Below are 20,120 nucleotides of genomic sequence, written 5' to 3'. Positions count from 1 at the left end.
GCTCTTCTTGTTGCATTGATCCTTTTACCATTATATAATGCCTTTCTTTGTGTCTTTTGATCTTTGTTGATTTAAAGTCTGTTTTATCAGAGACTAGATTGCAGTGCCTGCTTTTTTTTTGCTCTCCATTTGCTTGGTAAATCTTCTTTCATCCCTTTATTTTGAGTCTATGTTTATCTTTGCACGTTGGATGGATCTCCTGTATACAGCACACCAATGGGTCTTGACTCTTTATCCACTTTGCCAGTCTGCGTCTTTTGATTGGTGTATTTAGGCCATTTACATTTAAGGTTAATATTGTTATGTGTGAATTTGATCCTGCCATTTTGTTACTGGCTGGTTGTTTTGCCTGTTAGTTGTTGCAGTTTCTTCATTGCGTCTTTGGTCTTTCCATTTGGTACATTTAGGCAGTGGCTGGTGCTGGCTGTTCCTTTCCATGTTTAGTGTTTCCTTCAGAAGCTCTTGTAAGGCAGGTCTGGTGGTGATGAAATCTCTCAGCAATTGCTTGTCTGTAAAGGATTTTATATCTCCTTCATTTATGAAGGTTAGTTTGGCTGGATATGAAATTCCTGGTTGAAAGCTGTTTTCTTTAAGGATGTTGAATATTGGCCCCCACTCTCTTGTGGCTTGTAGGGTTTCTGCCAAGAGATCCGCAGTGAGTCTTCATGGGCTTCCCTTTGTGGGTAACCTGACCTTTCTCTGTGGTGGCCCTTAGTATTTTTTCCTTCATTTCAACCCTGGTGAATCATATGATTATGTGCCTTGGGGTCGCTCTTCTTGAGGAATATCTTTGTGATGTTCTCTGTATTTCTTATATTTGATGTTGGCCTGCCTTGCTAGGTTGGGGAAGTTCTCCTGGATAATATTCTGAAGAGTGTTTTCCAGCTTGGATTCATTTTCCCGGTCACATTCAGGTACACTGTTCAAGTCTAGATTAGGATTTTTTTTCACATAATCCTATATTTCTTGGAGGCGTTTTTCATTTCTTTTCACTCTTTTTTCTCTAATCTTGCCTTCTTGTTTTATTTTCTTGAGTTGATCTTCAATCTCTGATATACTTTATTCTGCCTGATTGATTCAGCTATTCAATCTTGTGTATGCTTTGCGAAGTTCTCATGCTGCGTTTTGTAGCTCCATCAGGTCTTTATGTTCTTCTCCAAGCTGGTTATTCTAGTTAGCAGTTCGTCTAACCTTTTTTCAAGGTTTTTAGTTTCTTTGCTTTGGGTTAGAATATGTTCCTTTAGCTCAGAGAAGTTTGTTATTACCCACCTTCCGAAGCCTGCTTCTGTCAGTTTGTCAGACTCATTCTCCATCCTGTTTTGTTCCCTTGCAGTTTAGGTGTTGTGATCCCTTTGAGGAGGGAGGAGAGGTGTTCTGGTCTTTGATAATTTCATCCTGTTCGTGCTGGTTTGTTCCCATCTTTGTGGATTTATCTACCTTTGATTTTTGCAGTTGGTGATTTCAGATGGGGTCTTTGAGTGGACGTCCTTTCTGTTGTTGTTGAAGCTATTTCTTTGTGTTATTTAGTTTTCCTTCTAACAGTCAGGCTCCTCTTCTGTAGGACTGCTGGAGGTCCACTCCAGACCTTGCTTGCCTGGGAATCACCCATGGGGGCTGCAGAACAACAAGGATTGCTGTCTGATCTTTCTTCTGGTAGCTTCATCCCAGAAGGGTACCCACAAGGTGTCAGCCAAAGGTCTCATGTATGAGGCATCTTTTTGATTATACAGGGGTCAGGGAGCCACTTGAGGAAGCAGTCTGTCTCTTGTCTACTAGCCCAGCGCTGCTGGGCTGTCAGAGACTCAGTCCAGCTGCTGTGTAAGCTTCCTCTGGCTTTTGTTTGTACCAGTAGGTTTAGACCCACCTCAGCAATGGTGGATGCCCTTCTTCCTACTGAGCTCCATTGTCCTGGGTTGAACTGGTGTTCTGGCTGTGAAACTCTCAATCAAGTGAGAGGGCCTCAGTTTGGACTTTGTGGTGGGGGCAACCACCCAGTGGTATCACCTGTCTCCCTGCTTTCAGCTCCACTCTTTCTGGGGAGCGGGTAGCTCTGTACCGCAGGTGCCCTCGGTGCTAGTCAAAACGTCTGCCCAGATCTGTGCTGACAACCCGTAGCGTTGGCTGGAGTTGCCGCTTAGATCTGTGCTGCTAACTCATGGTGCTTTTCAGCCCGGTGGGGATGTCCTGGTCTGTGGGTTGCAGAGGCCATAGAAGAAGCACGGTATCTGAACTGGAGTGCAGGGTGAGGGTAGGGGGTAAGTCCCCAATCTTCCAGTCAGTTGCACTTCCCAGGTGAGGCAGCACCCCACCCTGCCTTGGTTTGCCCTCCTTGGGCTACACCCACTGTCCAACTAGTCGCATTGAAATCACCCTGGTACCTCGGTTGGAAATGCAGGGATCACTTGCCCTCTGCGTCTCTCTCTTTCTTTCTCTCTCTCTCTCTCTCTCTCTCTCTCTCTCTCTGAACTGCAATCTAGAGCTGTTCCTGTTCGGCCATCTTGTTGGAATCTGGGTTCTATAATTTTCTTTATGCTCTTAGGCTTTATTGTTTTTCATATTCAGTGTCTTTATTTCTATTTACTGTTTATCTTTTGAGGCTCAGCTCAAACATTGCCTCCTCTACGAAACCATTTGTGTTATCCCTGAGATACATACAGCTGGAATTGCAGGGACCCACTAGCAAGCCCAGCTATTTTTTGTATTTTTAGTAGAAATGGGGTTTCACAATGTTGGCCAGGCTGGTCTGGAACTCCTGACCTCAGGTGATCACCTGTCTCAGCTACCTAAAGTGCTGGGATTACAGGTGTGAGCCACTGTGCCTAGCCAGAGTTTACTTTTTTAAATGGAAATGTATGGATGCTTTCGAACATAATGAGTAGAGAAAACAGCATAATTAATCCCTAGTGTTATTTACCACTCAGCTTTTAATAGTTTCAGTTTTAACTGTCACACTCCATTTTTTGAGAGGTGTTTTGGTATTTAATGGAGTGTTTCAGATTTTCTTACTTTGTGATTCCATCATTTTTTCTGTTCTTACTAGTTGTGGCTCTTCTATAAAGATTTTCTGTCAATCTTTTGATTGCTTTGAAGTACGAGAAAAGCAGGATACATGCTTAATTCCTTTATCAATTTGTAGAATAAGTTGTCAGCAGTAAGGCTCATTTTTACTATTTATAGCATTAGAAGCAGTTTGACGTCTTTTAATTTTTTAAGGGAAACTTAAAAAAAAGAGGTATAACTTACATAGAATAAAATGCATACATCTTAAATGATGTACTCTTGGTGAATTTTACACCATCCGGATCAAGTTGCCAACATCTCAGTCAACACCTTTTCAGTTGGCCACCCCCTGCAGAGTTAATCTCTATCCCAGGGATTTTCAACATACGAACATACGAACTCCAGATTGGCAGAATCAACATCACCTGGACACTTGTTAAAAATACATTTTCCTAAGGCCTTACCTTAGATAAGTTGGTTCAGAAACTCTGGGAGTGGAGTTCAGAGATCTTGTTTTAATGAAGTCTTCCGGATGATTGTGATACACACAAGCACTGTGGAACCACTGCTCCATTCTAACACATATTATCATAATTAATCAGTTCATGACCTTGCACTCACATAAATGGATCAACTGAACATTTCTCACATTCCATTCTGTTTCCTCTAGATGCAGTAAACTTTTTCCTTTGTTTCCTGGGTGAGAAGTCTTGCTGCTCCTTCTCCAGTAGTTTAAGGCTTTTGCTTGAGAGGACAGGAGGGGGCAGGAAAGTGAGAGGCTTTATGTTTGTCCCAGTGCAGGCTTTGATCACCTCCTGCATGCGTGTGCCATTAAGAGGGGGTTTTCCCATGTTTTTCTCTTGAACACTAGGTTGAGGCCCATGTGGAAGAGCTTGCTGTTGTGCTAGTCCACATTTGGCTTTTAAGCCAACATTAAAATGTTAGCTTATTACTTCTTGTTATGATGGTCATTTCTGTCTCTTATGCTCAGCCAAAAGTGAAACTGTAAATGTCCCATCTCTCCTTGGAGGGGCTTGTCTCCCTTTGGAATTTGGTCAACTTGGTTGCCTTATGATACCAGCTTTCTGATGGGCTTATGAAAGGTTATGATTTTGAAGATTATCTGGCTCTTCCAGGTTTTTAGGTAAGAGTGATATTAATTGCAGCTTTTTACATTGAAAATGGAAAACTGACCTTCATATAAATGGAACCACACCATTTTTACTATCAAGTCTCTGGAGTCTGTTTATAGAATTCTTCATATAAATGGAACCATACCAGTTTCCTCTCAAGTCTCTGGATCCTGTTTAAAGGATCCTATTAGTTTTATCTGTATTGTTACATATAGCAATAATTAGGTCTTCATTGCCATGTTGTATTCTATTATGTAAAAACTGCTGCTAATATCTTTCTATGAAACTATAATTCTAATGTATGTCGTTCTTTATAAAATGTTTCATGTTTAGGTATTTACTGTTTGTCATGTACTGAGCAAGTTTGGGGTTGTGTTCTGGTGAGTCAAACCCAGTATGTGCCATTAGTGAATTTATGGCCTAGTAGTCTTCCATCCATGTTAATGTTACTCCTGTTACTCTTCTCCCTGATGCTGGAGCTCCTATGGCCCTCTCCTTACTGCCCATTTAATTTAATTGAGGGAACTTTGCTGAAGCAGATCTTATGTAGACCGAAATGTTAAATGTTTGCTTGTTGTGATTTGACCCAGTGTTTGTAAAATGTCTGTACTTAATTGTTAGACCTGTCTACTATTTTAAAAGGCAGTATATGGCTTAGTATTCATGTAGTTTGGCACATGTCATCTTTTCTTAGCCTTCTGCACATTAATGACATTTGCATGCCCTATAGGTATTTGAGTTTGTGTTCTTGTGCCAGCTGGTAAAATTTGGAGAGACAAATTTTTATGGTTTGGGCAGGGGAACTTCTGGTTTCTCTTTATTTCTTAGTATTTTTGCTTTTTAAATTGAAATTTCAGAAAGTAATATACATTGGATCTGTATAATAACCTTATTTAAGGTTGTTAAACCACAAATTCCTTTTGAGCCTTTTACAAGTGACTTTGAACTCCATTTACGTGAGTGAAAATAAATAATACATGTTAAAGATTAAAGAGCCCGTGAGTCAGAAAGGCTTTAACATTTCCCCGCCTGTCACAAGTAGACCATGGAAAGAAAATTCTATTCTTTCCCTTCTCTATACCTCTATTTTCCTGCCTAAGATGAGGGTAATACATGTTATCTCCCAAGAGCGTCTTAAGTCTTAATAACTTAGAGGCACGAGATGAGCCCAAAAAACAGATAAACTGTTACTAGTGTTTGTGGCTGTTACCACTTTGTGGGGGAAAGGAATAATGTTAGAACCTGAATGTGCTATTCTCTGTGAAGAATATTTATTGATTTTCAAATTTGCAAATAATTTCAACACAAATGACATCAATCACCTTGAACTTTGGCCTTAAGATAAACTAGTCTGATAAACCGGTAATATCATTACCAGTTTTCTTATGTTTATACTGAAAGTGGTTGTGGGTATGGGAGTATGTTTTGTAGAAAAGACCATTATCAAAAATGAAGAAGACAGTTGTGTGGCATGGGTAGTGCCACTGTCCCTTGCCCTGCTCCTGGCAAACATTGCTGCTTGATCATGTGACTACTTCAGAAGCTAGATTTGACCTCAGAATCCTTTTATTTTTTAATGTTTATTAATTTATTTTTTTTAAGTTTGGTTTTTTTTTTTGAGATGGAGTCTTCCTGTGTCGCCCAGGTGGTGATTTTGGATTTTGAGGATAGAATCTTCAAAGTGGTCTTTAGCAAAGGTATGGAAGATAGAAAGTATAGGATGGATTTTGGGGAATGACAAATAATGTATCTTGGCTTAAGTACATAACAAAGATAAGGTAGAAGCAAATAGAGTAGCTTTCTCCCTGTACATTGGGTTTTGAGTTTTATTTTGTTGTTCCTGGTCTCACACACGGTTTTTAATCAGTAGAATGATGTGATCCAGATCTGTGCTTTAAGAAGAAGATAACTCTTGACAGTTTGAATAGAAGTAAGGTTGGAATCTTGACATAAATGTAGGAATCCTTGGTAGTAGTAAAGGAAAAAATGATGAGCATAAGAACTAAAATTCTGAAATGGAAATGGTAAATTTAGAATAAATTTTAAAGGTAAAATTAATGTGATTACTATAGGATTAAATTATCACTAGAGTCCCCAGCATTTCTTTGGGAGGATATCTGGTAATTTCCTTTGTATATTTCAAGTTAAAAAAAAATTTTAAAGGTGATTTTTTTTTTTGTCTGCTTATATTTCTGGAGAATTATTTCTTTATCCTTGGTATTTCATTAACTAGGAGATATATATATATATATATATCCATCCATCTGTGATTTGGTATATTTTTTCTTTCCTTATATAGATTTTTTTCACCTTTATTTTTGGAATATTTTCTATTATATCCTTCTGCCTTTTCTCTTCCATTTAATTAATTAATTATTCTACTTCAGAGATACTAATTATCTTTCTGTTCAGCCTTTGTCCTAGATTCTTTTTCTTTTGATGTCTTTTTTTTTTTTTTAACTTTCTTTTTCTTTTCTTTCTTTCTTTCTTTTTTTTTTTATGATACAGGGTCTTGCTCTGTCATCCAGACTGGAGCGCAGTGATGTGGTCATGGTTCACTGCAGCCTCGACCTCATTGTCTCAATCTATCTTCCCACTGTAGCCTCCTGAGTAGCTGGGACAACAGGTGTGTGCCACCATGCCTGGTTAATTCTTGTATTTTTTGTAGAAATGAGGTTTTGTCATGTTGTCCAGGCTGGTCTCGCACTCCTGGACTCAAGTGATCCACCATTTGACCTCCTCAATACTCTTATTATCTTGAGATTTTTCTCCTTGCCATTTGTTTAAGCCTTTAGTTCTTTTCCTTGCTTTTTTTTTTTCCCCCCCCAAATTCATTGTTCTTCTTAATTGGTTTCCTTAATGCCAAAACTTTTCTTTTTAATTTACTTGTTTTGTCTTTTCATCTCTGGGCTTTTCTTTCATTAGATGCATGTTCTTATTAGGTTGCTCTTTGTTAAAAGAAACTGTTTATATGGTTGTATGGCCACCTCTTTTTGTCGTACTCAGGCTTAATTTGGCTATCTAGGTCAAGACTTTGCTTTTGCCCTTCTGTGGCCCTATGCTTTCTCATCTCCTTAGATTGCGTTAAATGTCCTATACGAGTCTCAGTTCATACTGCCGAGGGTATAGTATGATTCTATGTGCTTCAGAGCCTTCCCTCAACTTAGTATAGGGCCTTAGAATTTGGCAGATCCTGGTGATGCCTCTGCCTAGGTTTTGAAGCCTTTGTGCTCAAGATATTTTCCTCAACTTCTCTAGGGAATGACAAATCAAAATTTTCTGTCCAAGCAGGTATTTCTTAAAATTTTCAAAAATTTTACTTCATCTTTCTTTCTTACTGCTGCTTGTAGGTGGTAATCACGCTAATAGTCATACTGTATCATACAGATTTTTTCTCTGTCCACTACTTTTTAAAGTTTGTAGGTTCTTAGCTTAAATAGCTTTTTGTATTATTGGGTGTAGCTGGTGTGTTTTCTGGTAAAAAAAAAAATCACATACACATATGTATATACATTTATATCGTATTAGTGGGTAGCAGGTTGTTCTTCAGTCCTTTTTCACTCTATCATCTTTACTTGAACATTTGTGTAATTTTCTGAATATTTACTTTTGACATAATAACACTTATGTATTATAGGAACTCTACTACTTAGGCTAGGGTTGACTTGGAATCAGTTGTTTTATAAATTAAAAAATTGGCTGGGTGTGGTGGCTTATACCTGTAATGTCAGCACTCTGGGAAGCTGAGGTGGGTGGATCACCTGAGGTCAGGAGTTGACCACCCTGGCCAACATTGTGAAACCCCGTCTTTACTAAAAAATATAAAAAATTAGCAGGGCGTGGTGGCCAACACCTATAATCCCAGCTACTCGGGGCTGAGGCAGAAGCACTTGAACCCACTAGATGGAGGTTGCAGTGAGCTGAGGTCACTCCACTGCACTCCAGCCTGGGCGACAGACTGAGACTCCATCTCAACAACAGCAACAACAACAAAATTTAAAAAATTTAGCTCAGTGCAGTGGCTCATGCCTGTAATCCCAACACTTTGAGAAGCCAAGGTGGGAGGATTGCTTGAACCCAGGAATCTGAGACCAGCCTGCACAGTACAGCAAGACCCCCATCTCTATAAAAAGTAAAAATAAATTAGCTGGCAACGGTGGCATGCGTCTGTAGTCTGTCCTAGCTACTCAGAAGGCTGTGGTAGGAAGATCACTTGAGCCCAGGGGTTTGAGACTGCAGTGATCTGTGATTGCACCACTACATTCTAGCTGGGTGACAGAGCAAGACCATGCCTCTTAAAAAAACAAAATTAAAGACAATGTCATACACTACATTAAAAACATCAGTGACCCTGAGACATTTTTAAATTTCCATTTTTCCCTTGTTTGTGTTTTCACAGAATTCTTATATAATTACAGTGAGCATATAGTGACCATATATTTTTGTTAATATTAGGACAAACATTTTAATATTTCTAGCTCATTTTTATAATCTTATCACATGATATGTCATAATTTATTAAAAGGTTACTCAAATAGAGGACACTAATGGTTTCTAGTTTGTGTGCGTTGAACCTTTTTGTTTTTGTAGTTTTGTGTTATATTTAAAATAAATACAAGTTGTGTGCGGTGGCTCATGCCTCTAATCCCAGCACTTTGGGAGGCCAAGGTGGGTTAATCGCTTGAGGTTAGGAGTGCAAGACAAGCCTAGACAATATAGTGAAACTCTGTCTCTACAATTTTTTTTTTTTAAAGAATTAGCTGAATGTGATACTGTGTGCCTTTAGTTTCAGCTACTCGGAAGACTAAGGTGGAAAGATCACTTGAGCCAGGGAGGTGGAGGCTGCGGTGAGCTGTGATCATGCCACTGCACTCCAGCCTGGGTGACAGAGCGAGACCTTGTCTCAAAACATAAAATAAAATAAAATAAATTGTGTAAGTTTGAGATTAATGGACAAATCAACTTTATTAAATTTTTATATTTCTCACCCTGGCACTAACTGTAATGTGTATTTATGTTACTAGATGGAAATTCTTTTGAGATAGTTGCCTAAAATGACAGCTTATTACTCAACACTTGGTGCCAAAATACTTTTTTTGGTTCTGTTATATTCTTCACCTATATACTTCTATGGCTTTAGTAATTAATGTTTTTCAGATGTCTTCCAGGTTTTATAAAATTATATACATTTTTAAAAATATATGTTCTTTAACTTTTATTTCACTGACTTTAAGGGAACAGGTGATTTGTGGTTGCATCAATGAATTGTATAGCAGTGAAGTTAGATTTCAGTGTACATGCCACTCAAATAGTGTACATTGTACCCTTCTATATTGTGTAGTTTTAAAAAAATCTCTCATCCCCCTCCCATGTCCCCCCTTCTGAGTTTCCAGTGTCCATTATACTTCTCTGTATGCCTTTGTATAACCATAGCTTAGCTCCCAATTATAAGTAAGAACATATGGTATTTGGTTTTCCATTACTGAATTACTTTACTTAGAATAATAGCCTCCATCTCTGTCCACGTTGCTTCAAAAGACATTATTTCATTCTTTTTTATGGCTGAGTAATATTCCTTGGTGTATATATACCACATTTTCTTAATGCACTCATCAATTGATGGGTAATTAAATTAGGTTGGTTCTACATCTGGCAATTGTGAATTTTGCTGCAATTAACATACATAATGCAGCTGTTTTTTAAATACAGTTTTCCTTTGGGTAGATACCCAGTAGTGAGATTGCTGGATTAAATGGTAGATTTAGTTCTTTAGAAATCTCCATACTGTTTCCCATAGAGGTGGTACTAGTTCATATTTACATCAGCAGTATATAAATGTTCCCTTTTCATCACATCTATGCCAAGATCTATTATTTTTTTGACTTTTTAATAGTAGCCATTCTGGCTGGGATAAGGTGATATCTCATTGTGGTTTTAATTTGCATGTCCCTGATGATTAGTGATGTTGAACATTTTTTTTTCATGTTTCTTGGCCATTGTATACCTTCTTTTGAGAAATGTTTATTGATGTCATTTGCCAACTTTTTGAATGGATTATTTTATTTTATTTTTTTCTTGCAGATTAGTTGGAGTTCCTTGTAGATTCTGGATATCAGTCTTTTGTCAGATGCATAGTTTGCAAATATTTTCTTCCATTCTGGGGTTGTCTGTTTACTCTGCTTATTTTTTGCTGAGCAGAAGCTTTTTAGTTTAATTAGGTCCCTTTTTTTGTTGTTGTTGCATTTGCTTTTGGTGTCTTAGTTATAAATTCTTTGCCTAGACCAATATTCAGAAGAGTTTTCCCTAGGTTTTCTTGTAGCATTTTTATGGTTTTATGCCTTTTTGTATAAGGCAAGGGATAGGGGTTCAATTTCATTCTTCTACATGTGACTATCCAGTTTTCCTGGCACCATTTATTGAATAAGGTGTTCTTTTCCCAATTTTTGTTATGTATGCTTTGTCAAAAGTCACTTGGTTGTATTTGGCTTTACTTCTGGGTTCTCTACTCTGTTTCTTTGCTCTATGTATGTACTTTTATACGACTACCATGCTGTTTTGGTTACTGTAGTAGCCTTGTAGTATAATTTGAAGTCGAGTAATGTGATGGCTCCAGATTCGTTTTTTTTTGTTTAAGATTGCTTTGGCTATTTGTACACTTTCTTGGCTCCATGTGAATTTTAGGATTGTTTTGTCTAATTCAGTGAAAAATGATGTTGGTATTGTGATATGAATTGCATTGAATCTGTATGGTCATTTTCATGATATTGATTCCACTAATGCATGAGTATGCATTGAATCTGCATGCTCATTTTCATGATATTGATTCCACTAATGCATGAGTATGGGATGTATTTCCATTCGATTGCATTGTCTGATTTCTTTCAGAAGTGTTTTGCATTTCTCCTTGTAGAGATCTTTCACTTCCTTGGTTAAGTATATTTCTAGGTGTTTTTTTTTTTTTCTGCAGCTATGGTCAAAGGGATTGAGTTCTTGATTGTTAGTCATTTTTGGTGTGCTATTGATTTGTGTACTTTGGCAACCTGTGACGTTACTGAATGTATTTATCAAATCTAGGAATCTTTTGAAGGAGCCTGTGGGATTTTCTAGATATATAATCGCATCATTGGCAAACAGAGGTAGTTCGACTTCCTCTTTTCCAATCTGAATGCCTTTTATTTCATTCTCTTGCCTGAGTGAACTGGTTATGGCTTTCTGTATGTTCTTATTTTTAAAGGAGAGACTGTTATCCAAAATGAAAGAATTACTTGGATTGGAAATTGGAAGAAGTACTCTGAGAGTATTATTTTTTACATAGTCAGATTTGGTAGTTTAGTTTTATTATTTCTGGATTTTGTGGTCATCATTTATGTCATACATTCGTAAAAGTTAAAAAAATTTATTTTCTTCCAACATAAACTTATTAATTAGTGCATTCATTATTTGCCAAGAGATCTATAGAAATCATGAGTAGCTTTTGGGCTTTTCTGCATGTAAAAGTATAAGTATCATATTATGTAATCATTCAAGTAATTATCCTTATTCAGGAATGTTTAATGTACTTCTTTTTTCTCTTCACAGATTCTGTCAAATTTTAAGAACAAATGCACCTTATAGCTCATGGAAGAAAAAACACAAATCAAGACATTTTTGGGTTCCAAGTTGCCAAAGTATGGAACAAAATCTGTAAGAAGTACATTGCAGCCAATGTCAAATGGGACTCCTGTTAATTTATTAGGAACTTCCAAGAATAGTAACATCAAAAGTTACATCAAAAATAATGGCCCTGATTGTTCATCATCTCATTCATTTAATTGGAGAAAAGCAAATAAATACCAGCTTTGTGCACAAGGTGCCGAAGAGCCTAACAATACTCAAAATTCACATGATAAAATAATTGATCCTGAAAAACTTGTTCCTACTCAAGGAATGTTTGATAAAAATGGGGTAAAGGGAGGTTTGAAAAGTGTTTCGTTATTCACATCAAAGTTAGCAAAGCCATCCACTATGTTAGTGTCATCTACAGAGGAGTTACACCAAAAGTCTTTTTCTGGACCATCTAATTTGGGTAAATTTACCAAAGGCACATTATTAGGAAGGACTTCATATTCTTCGGTCAGTACTCCAAAATCACAGTTGAATGGATTTTATGGAAACCGGTCGGCTAGTAGCGTGCAAAGGCCTAGAGCAAACTCCTGTGCCACCAGAAGCAGTTCTGGTGAAAGCTTAGCGCAATCCCCAGACAATAGTAAACCTATTAATTGTGAAAAAATGGTAAGGTCACAAAGTTTTTCACATTCCATTCAGAATTCATTCCTTCCACCTTCATCTATAACCAGATCACATTCCTTTAATAGAGCAGTGGATCTTACAAAGCCTTATCAAAACCAACAGCTATCCATTAGAGTGCCTCTACGGTCAAGTATGCTAACAAGAAATTCCCGGCAGTCAGAAGTACTCAATGGGAATGAACATTTGGGGTATGGATTTAATAGGCCTTATGCTGCTGGTGGAAAGAAGTTGGCTTTACCAAATGGCCCAGGTATAACTTCTACTTTAGGTTATAGAATGGTTCATCCCGCTCTACTGAAATCTAGCCGATCTCCATTTTCTGGGACTATCACAGTTGATGGAAATAAAAATTCACCTGCTGACACATATATAGAGGAAGATGCTGCAGTTTTGGCTGAGGACAGAGCTACTAGTAAGGACCAAGAACTGATTGAAAATGAAAGTTACAGAACAAAAAACAACCAGAGCATGAAACATGATGCTGAAACGAGATACCTGAGTGATGATGTGGATGACATTTCCTTGTCTTCTTTGTCATCTTCTGACAAGAATGATTTAAGTGAAGACTTTAGTGATGATTTTATAGATATAGAAGACTCTAACAGAACTAGAGTAACTCCAGAGGAAATGTCTGTCAAAGAAGAGAAGCATGAAAATGTGCCACCACAGGATATATTTGATTCCCCCAAGTAAAATGAAAAAGCTCTCAGTAAAACTGATGAATGGATAGACATAAGTGTCTCTGGTAAATATTACTAACCTTAAGTTTCTTTGCTTTCTTTTAGATAATATAACTGAACTTACATTTAGGATTATCTTCAGATAGATTTCAAGGTACTATCAGTTTTACGGAGGGATGGATCTAGACAAAATTGGAGTGGGGTAACATTTATTTTCCTTGTGACTTTTGCTCCATACCCCATTTTTCACCCTATCTAAAACAACATTAATAACACCACTCTTAATCTTTGTTGTTCTTTGGCTGTTATACACAGGCTTATTCCTGCTTAGTATAGACAGTACTTCTAACTGACTTTTCCCCCACTTACCTCAACCAGTGGTATGACATTCATCAAACCATCTCTTCCCTTAGGGTAGCATAACATTGCTACTTGTTAAGAGTAAAGCTGCACCAAAGGGTAAAATGAGATAATATAGGTTTTGTCTAATCTGATTGATTTTTTTTAATCCTAAAAAATTTTTCTTGTTTAGCAATTTTTGTAGATACACATCCAGAGGAAGCTTTATTTATTTTTTAAACTGAAGAAAATGAAATAATACCTGTTAAACATTTCCTCTTATGTTTGGTTATCCTGTTACTAAATGCTGGAGAAAATGTATCTGGTGTTTGTACGCCCATGAAAATAGAACAAACTGAAGGGATTGGATATAGACACGTGGTATGTCCAGTCCCTTCAGTTTGTTCAGTTTGTCCCCTGGTATAATCAGATCGGTGCATAGAGATGCATGTACAAACCTTTGATTGTCTATAGGTCTTCTAAAAGTGACTGCCAGAACAAGTTTATTTCTTTATAGGGTGGCATTTATGAGTACCCTACATTATTTAATCTATGAAGTTAAATAGTGTACACAGAGGAAAAGGAGTTTCCTGGCAAATGTTTAAAAATAAATATCTTGGGAAACATAGGAATATGAGGCTTTACTTACATTTTTGGAAATATTACAGAAGGGAAAGATGACTAAGTAAATTTTCTTTTCGTCTGTTAGAAAATATTTCAGTAGGTTATTTTGAAGATTTTGCCTCTTGATGTTTTCATGGCTTAGGATATAGAAAATGCTACAGTTATGAGTGCTTTTTTTTTGAGCCAGCTTTTTGCTATGATGTATCAAATTATACACACATATTTTTAGGACATGAGAAACAATTATATTTTTGTCAGTCAGTAATCTTTTCTCTCTCTCTCTCTCTTTGAATGAATTGAAGACAGGAGTGAATGTACAAAACATGCGTCTGGGAATAATTTCGTTTCACCGGATACAGACTACAGAGCTGGTTCTTCATTTGAACTCTCTCCATCTGATAGCTCTGATGGAACATACATGTGGGATGAAGAAGGCTTGGAACCCATTGGAAATGTCCATCCGGTTGGGAGCTATGAGTCCTCTGAAATGAACAGCATAGTATGTATGGATTTATATACTCTTGGAACATTTTGTTTACCCTATTATAGAGACACTTGTACTATGATTGATTTTTTAAAAAGTTTATGAGTTAACTTTACTACTTTGAGAAATGGGAATTCATGTTTCTTAAGAGCCTATAAAATATCTGACCCTAGTAGGAAATAAAGTGTGAGAATATATGATATTTGACTTAAATATACTCAACATATTTACATAGATATTTTTCATATGTACATACATATGTACATTCTATATTAGTAGGTTAATCTATCCCAGTGGTTCTCAAAGGTAGTGGGAAGGAGGTCAATGGCAAGAGGTGGTTTTTGATGAGGGCTTCTTGGTATCTAGTGGGTAGATGGCAGGGATGTTGTTTAACATCCCACAGCGCACAGGACAGAGACCACAATGAATTATTTATCTAGCCTAAGATGGCAGTAGTGCTGCTTTTGAGAAACCTTGGCCTGTGCTCTACTGAGGTAACATTGAAGTGCCAACTCTCAGTGGGATAACACAATAAAAGTTTGTTTTTTACTTTTAGAAAGTCTTGTGGGTCTGGACAGCTCTCTAAGGTGGCTGCCTTTAGTGATCTAAGCTACTTTGATTTTGGGACTTGACCATCTTTTGAGGTCCCTTCTTGTCACTATGGCAGAGTAAGAGTGCCGGAGGGTCTCACACATATAATTACTTGCGTTGGCCTGCTAGCAACACTTGGCACTTCCATTCATGATCTGTTGACCAGAACTAATCATGTGGTCTCGCCTAAGTACTAAAGACAGGAAGTATAATCTTCCTATGTGCCTGGAAGACAAGGGAACCAGGTATGGGCAAGGGTTGGAAGACCTACCTTGAATTTATATATGCATATTTTAAGAAACACAGCAAGTAATGTGGATAATGTGCCATGTAGGTAAACTATAATTGGTATGTTTAAGGTGACTCATTGCAATTATTCAGTATATAAAATATGATTTTCCAGTAGTTGTATGGGAAAATTGGTAGTCTTTGTGCATATATTAAATTCCAAGTGTGTTTCAGGCAGTATAATTTTCTATACTCCTATAAACCTTTTATTTTAAAAAGCCATTGTTACCAGAGACTTAAATAGCACAAAGCTTTTTTTAACCTGTATCAACAAGGTACCTTGTATACAAACATTTAATTTAGAGAGAGTATCTTCATCTCATTAGATAAAGGAGGCTCAGAAAAGGTAACAGTTTAAGACCTTTGTCTTACTAGGACTTTTAGGCAAACTTGATTGACGTGCAAATGAACACGGTGTCCAGCAGATGGCAGCAGTGTACCACTTAGTCCCTGACAGTTTTTAGAGGCAACAATCTTGAGTTTATTGTTTAATCACAAAATAGCTTTCTCTAAAAGAGTTCAGAATGCATCTGGATTGACCTTTAGTCCTTAAGATCCATGAGTTTCCTCCTTGTTCAGTAGGTTTATGTATATGGTATGGGAAACAACAAAAACATTCATTCTGTGCTTTGGAACGCTACGGTGTTGCTGATCTAAGGAGAAGACAGCCTGAGAACAGGTAGAGAATTGATGGCAAAAGTTGAGAACAGTGTGTTGAATTCTCCCACAGTGCTATTGGAGTTACCATTTTTTCTTTGAAGTTCTGTGAATTTTTTGTTTTGTATAAATTTTAGGCTTATTTTGTTAGGTGTGTACCTGTTCAGAATCGGTTTTTGGTTTTTTTGTGTGTATGTGTGAATTTGACTTTCCATCATTATTTAGAGATCTTCTCTATCTCTAATTATATTTTTTGTTTTCAGACTTCTTTTCCCCAAATATTAATATACCTTATCAGTTTTATTTATATTTTTGCCCTTTTTTTTTTTACTATCAATCTTTTTGATATGTAGCAAATAGTTTATTTTGTTAACATTTTCAATTTGTCTCTTTCTTTTGACTAGTGAGTTCAAGTTTTTTATGTTTGCATTTATTGATATACTTGGACTTTATTCTGCCATCTTATTATTTTTATTTAAATTGTCCTTTCTTTCTGTCCCCCCCTCACCCCCCAAAGTAGTTCAAAATAGTATCTCTAACTTAACCTAAAGACCTTTAGCATATTCGCACTTTTTTTGGTCTCTACAACACTGCTTCTTCCAGTCCAGGTCAAGATAAGGAGCTTTCACTAGAATGTACATCAACTGTGTCATTTCTGACACAGCTTAGTTCCACCTACTATTTATTTCTGCTGACATCGTTTTTATAGTAAGTCTTCCTTTTTTAAAAGAAACAGTGCCTTCCTGTTCCTTTCAGCCATTCTCTTACTCTTCAAGAACTTTATGTAAATGAAACCATAAACATGTACTAGTTTATGCCTGGCTTCTTTTCATTAAATCTTATGTATTTGTGAGTTGTAGTTGCTTTATTCTTGTTGTGTCATATTCCTTTGTGTGAAAATAACTACAACTTACCTTATTGTTCATGGGCATTTAGGTTGGCTCTAGTTTGTGGCTATTAGACTTTCCACTATTGTGAAGATTTTGATGTATGTTTTTATTGGTGAACATTTATTCATTTTTGTTGGGAAAATGTGTAGGAGATTCCTGGGTTATAGGCTATGCTGTTGTATAAAGATGCTGTCAGGTTTTCAAAGTGATTGTGCCTGTTTACACTTCTCATTGGCAGTAAATGAACATTCCAGAAATTTCACCTTCTTCTCTATACTTGATGCTTTCTGATTTTTTGCATTTTTGATATTCTGGAGTGGGTATAGTAGTATTGCATTGAGATATTGTCTTATATATTTTGATAACTACTCACAGAGCACCTTCACATATGTTTATTGGGTGATGAGGTTATATCCTCTTTTGTCAAGTGCCTTCTATTGGTTTATTTGTAGTTTTTCTTAATGATTTGTAAAAATTCTTGAAATTTTTGGATATAAATCTTTTATTTTGTGTCAGTATGTAGACATTTGTATGCATGTGTGTGTTTACATTTTATGTATGTAGATTATATTCCCTACTGCGAGTTGCTTTTGAAATCTCCTTATAGTGTCTATTGATGATATAACTTACCAATTTTGATATTGTCCAATTTTACAGATTTCCCCTTTGTTGTTACCAATTTTTAAAACTGTTTGTGAAGTCTTTTCCACCTTAATATCATGAATATTTGTTTTGGTGTTTTACTCTAAAAGTGTAGAAGCATTTTTTGTTTTTTGTTTGTCTTTTGAGAAAGTCTCTCTCCGTCACCCTGGATGGAGTTCAGTGGCACACTTTTGGCTTACTGCAACCTCCACCTCCTGAGTTCAAGCAATTCTCCTGCCTTAGCCTCCTGAGTAGCTGGGATTACGGCACCTGCTACACTGCCAGGCTAATTTTTGTATTTTTAGTAGAGATGGGGTTTCACCATCTTGATCAGGCCGGTCTCAAACTTTTGACCTTGTGCTCTGCCTGTCTCAGCCTCCCAAAGTGCTGGGATTACAGGTGTGAGTCACCGCGCCTGGTAAATGTTATTTATTTTTAATCTTTTACATTTAGGTCTGTAGTCCATCTGGAAATTATTTTTGTGTATGGCATGAGATAGTGGTCAAGATTAATTTATTTTAAAGTCATCTTTTCCCCACTGTACTATAGGATCATCTTTGTCATAAATCAGTGACTGCATATATAAATATTTTATTGCATAGACAAATATTTCTGTTTATTTTGTCAATTATATATTATTTTCATTATCGTAGCTTTAAAATAAATTTTGCTGCCTGGTAGTGTAAGTCTTCCAACTTTGTTCTTTTCCAAGATTTTCCTAGCTTTTCTTAGCCTTTTGTATTTCCAATTAAATATTAGAATGAGCTTGTCAGTTTCCAGAAATGACCTGCAGGGATTTTGAATGGGATTGCATTGAATTTATAGACAAGTTTGGAGAGAATGAACATATTTATCATGGAGATATAGTCCTCCATTTATTTCAGACTTTAGAAATGCTTACTGCTAATGTTTTGTACTTTTCTATAAAATGTTACACATGTTTGATTTTGACACTGTAAGTGGTACTATTTTTATAATTTTATAAGTTTTTGCTGTATGTACAAATATGCCTGATTTTTGTTTGATGAGTTTTCTAATAATCTTGTAAATTCACTTACTTTCTATAATTATTTGCCCATGGATGTTTTTGCAGCTTGTATATACACTATATAATCATACCATTGGCAAAGTTGCCTCACCACCCCAGGACTACCCTTATACACGAGTTAGGACCACCAATATAATAATGAATTGAAATAGTGATAGAATTTCAGAGGGAAAGCTTTAAAAGTTCGCCATTAAAGTTTTTGTGGGGGAATTGAGAGGGGGATTAATCAGAGTATGGAAATTCTCTTTTGTTTGCTGACTTTTTGTTGTGAATGAATATTAACTTTTACCAAATGCTTTCTCTACATAATGAAATATATTTTTCTGTTAGTGTGGTAGATTGCATGTCTTGATTTTCAAATAGTAGAATACTTTTCCATTCTTAGAATACATTCACTTGGTCGTGATGTATTATCTTTTCAAATGTTATTAAACTAGATTTTCTAAGTTTTTAAATTTTAAAATTATTTTTAAAAACTAATTTTTTAAAAAGAGATAGGGTCTTAGTATATTGTCCAGGCTGGCTTTGAACTCCTGGGCTGAAGTGATTCTCCCCTCATGGTCTCTTAAATAGTTGGGACTATAGGTGCATGCCCAGCTCTGCTAATATTCTATGATTTTGTGTATGTTCATGAGCAAGATTGTTCAACTCTGTAATTTTCTTTTTGATGTTCTTGCCATGTTTTGGTATTGAGATCATGCTGGCTTTATAATGAGTTGACAAGTGTTTCTTATTTTTCTGTCCTTTGAAAGAGCTCATGTACAACTGATGTACTTATTCCTTAAGTATGTAAAAGAATTCACCAGAATTCAGCCTTCTGGACCTGGAGTTTTCTTTATGAGAAGGTGCTTTTTGTTTTTTTTTTTTTTTTGGAGATGGAGTCTCGCTCTGTCACCAGGCTGCAGTGGCATGATCCCAGCTCACTGCCACATCTGCCTTCTGTGTTCAAGCAATTCTCCTGCCTCAGCCTCCTGAGTAGCTGGGACTACAGGCGACCACAACCACGCCCAGTTAGTTTTTGTATTTTTTAGTAGTGACGGGGTTTCACCATGTTGACCAGGATGGTCTCGATCTCCTGACCTCATGATCTGCCCGCCTCAGGCTACTGAAGTGTTGGGATTACAGGCGTGAGCCACTGTGCCCAGCCTATGAGAAGGTTTTTAATAACAGATTTAATTTTTAGATATTGGCATATTAAAATTTGTATGTATATTCATGTTGGTTTTTGAGAATTAGTTCATTTCATCTAAATTTGTCATTCGTTGGTAAAAGTTGTTTAGGATCATCCTCTTTTTAACATTTTTAGGGTTTTATAGGGATGTCTGCTTTTCATTCCTGATACTGGTAATTGATATTTCCCGTTTTTTTTTTTTTTTTTTTTTTCTGTTTTTATTGATTTTGGTTTGTATCTTTATTTTTTTCCTTCTACTTTTCTTTAGTTCAGTTTGTTTTTTT

The 20,120-nt window shown here is 36.5% G+C and overlaps 1 protein-coding gene across 1 annotated transcript in view; it reads left to right on the top strand.

Moving 5' to 3' along the window:
• Positions 1-20,120, top strand: part of CCSER2 (coiled-coil serine rich protein 2) — a 176,871-nt gene that overhangs the window by 3,357 nt on the left and 153,394 nt on the right. Inside the window, 2 exon segments of the mRNA XM_017497599.2 lie at positions 11,712-13,167; positions 14,368-14,564. Of these exon segments, the coding sequence (XP_017353088.1) occupies positions 11,751-13,167; positions 14,368-14,564 (1,614 nt within the window). The 5' untranslated portion in view covers positions 11,712-11,750.

This window comes from Cebus imitator, unplaced genomic scaffold (genome assembly GCF_001604975.1).
Source record: "Cebus imitator isolate Cc_AM_T3 unplaced genomic scaffold, Cebus_imitator-1.0 Scaffold233, whole genome shotgun sequence".
NCBI lineage: Eukaryota > Metazoa > Chordata > Mammalia > Primates > Cebidae > Cebus > Cebus imitator.
Note: the sequence above shows the minus strand (reverse complement) of the source record. Positions and strands in the feature narration are given on the sequence as shown.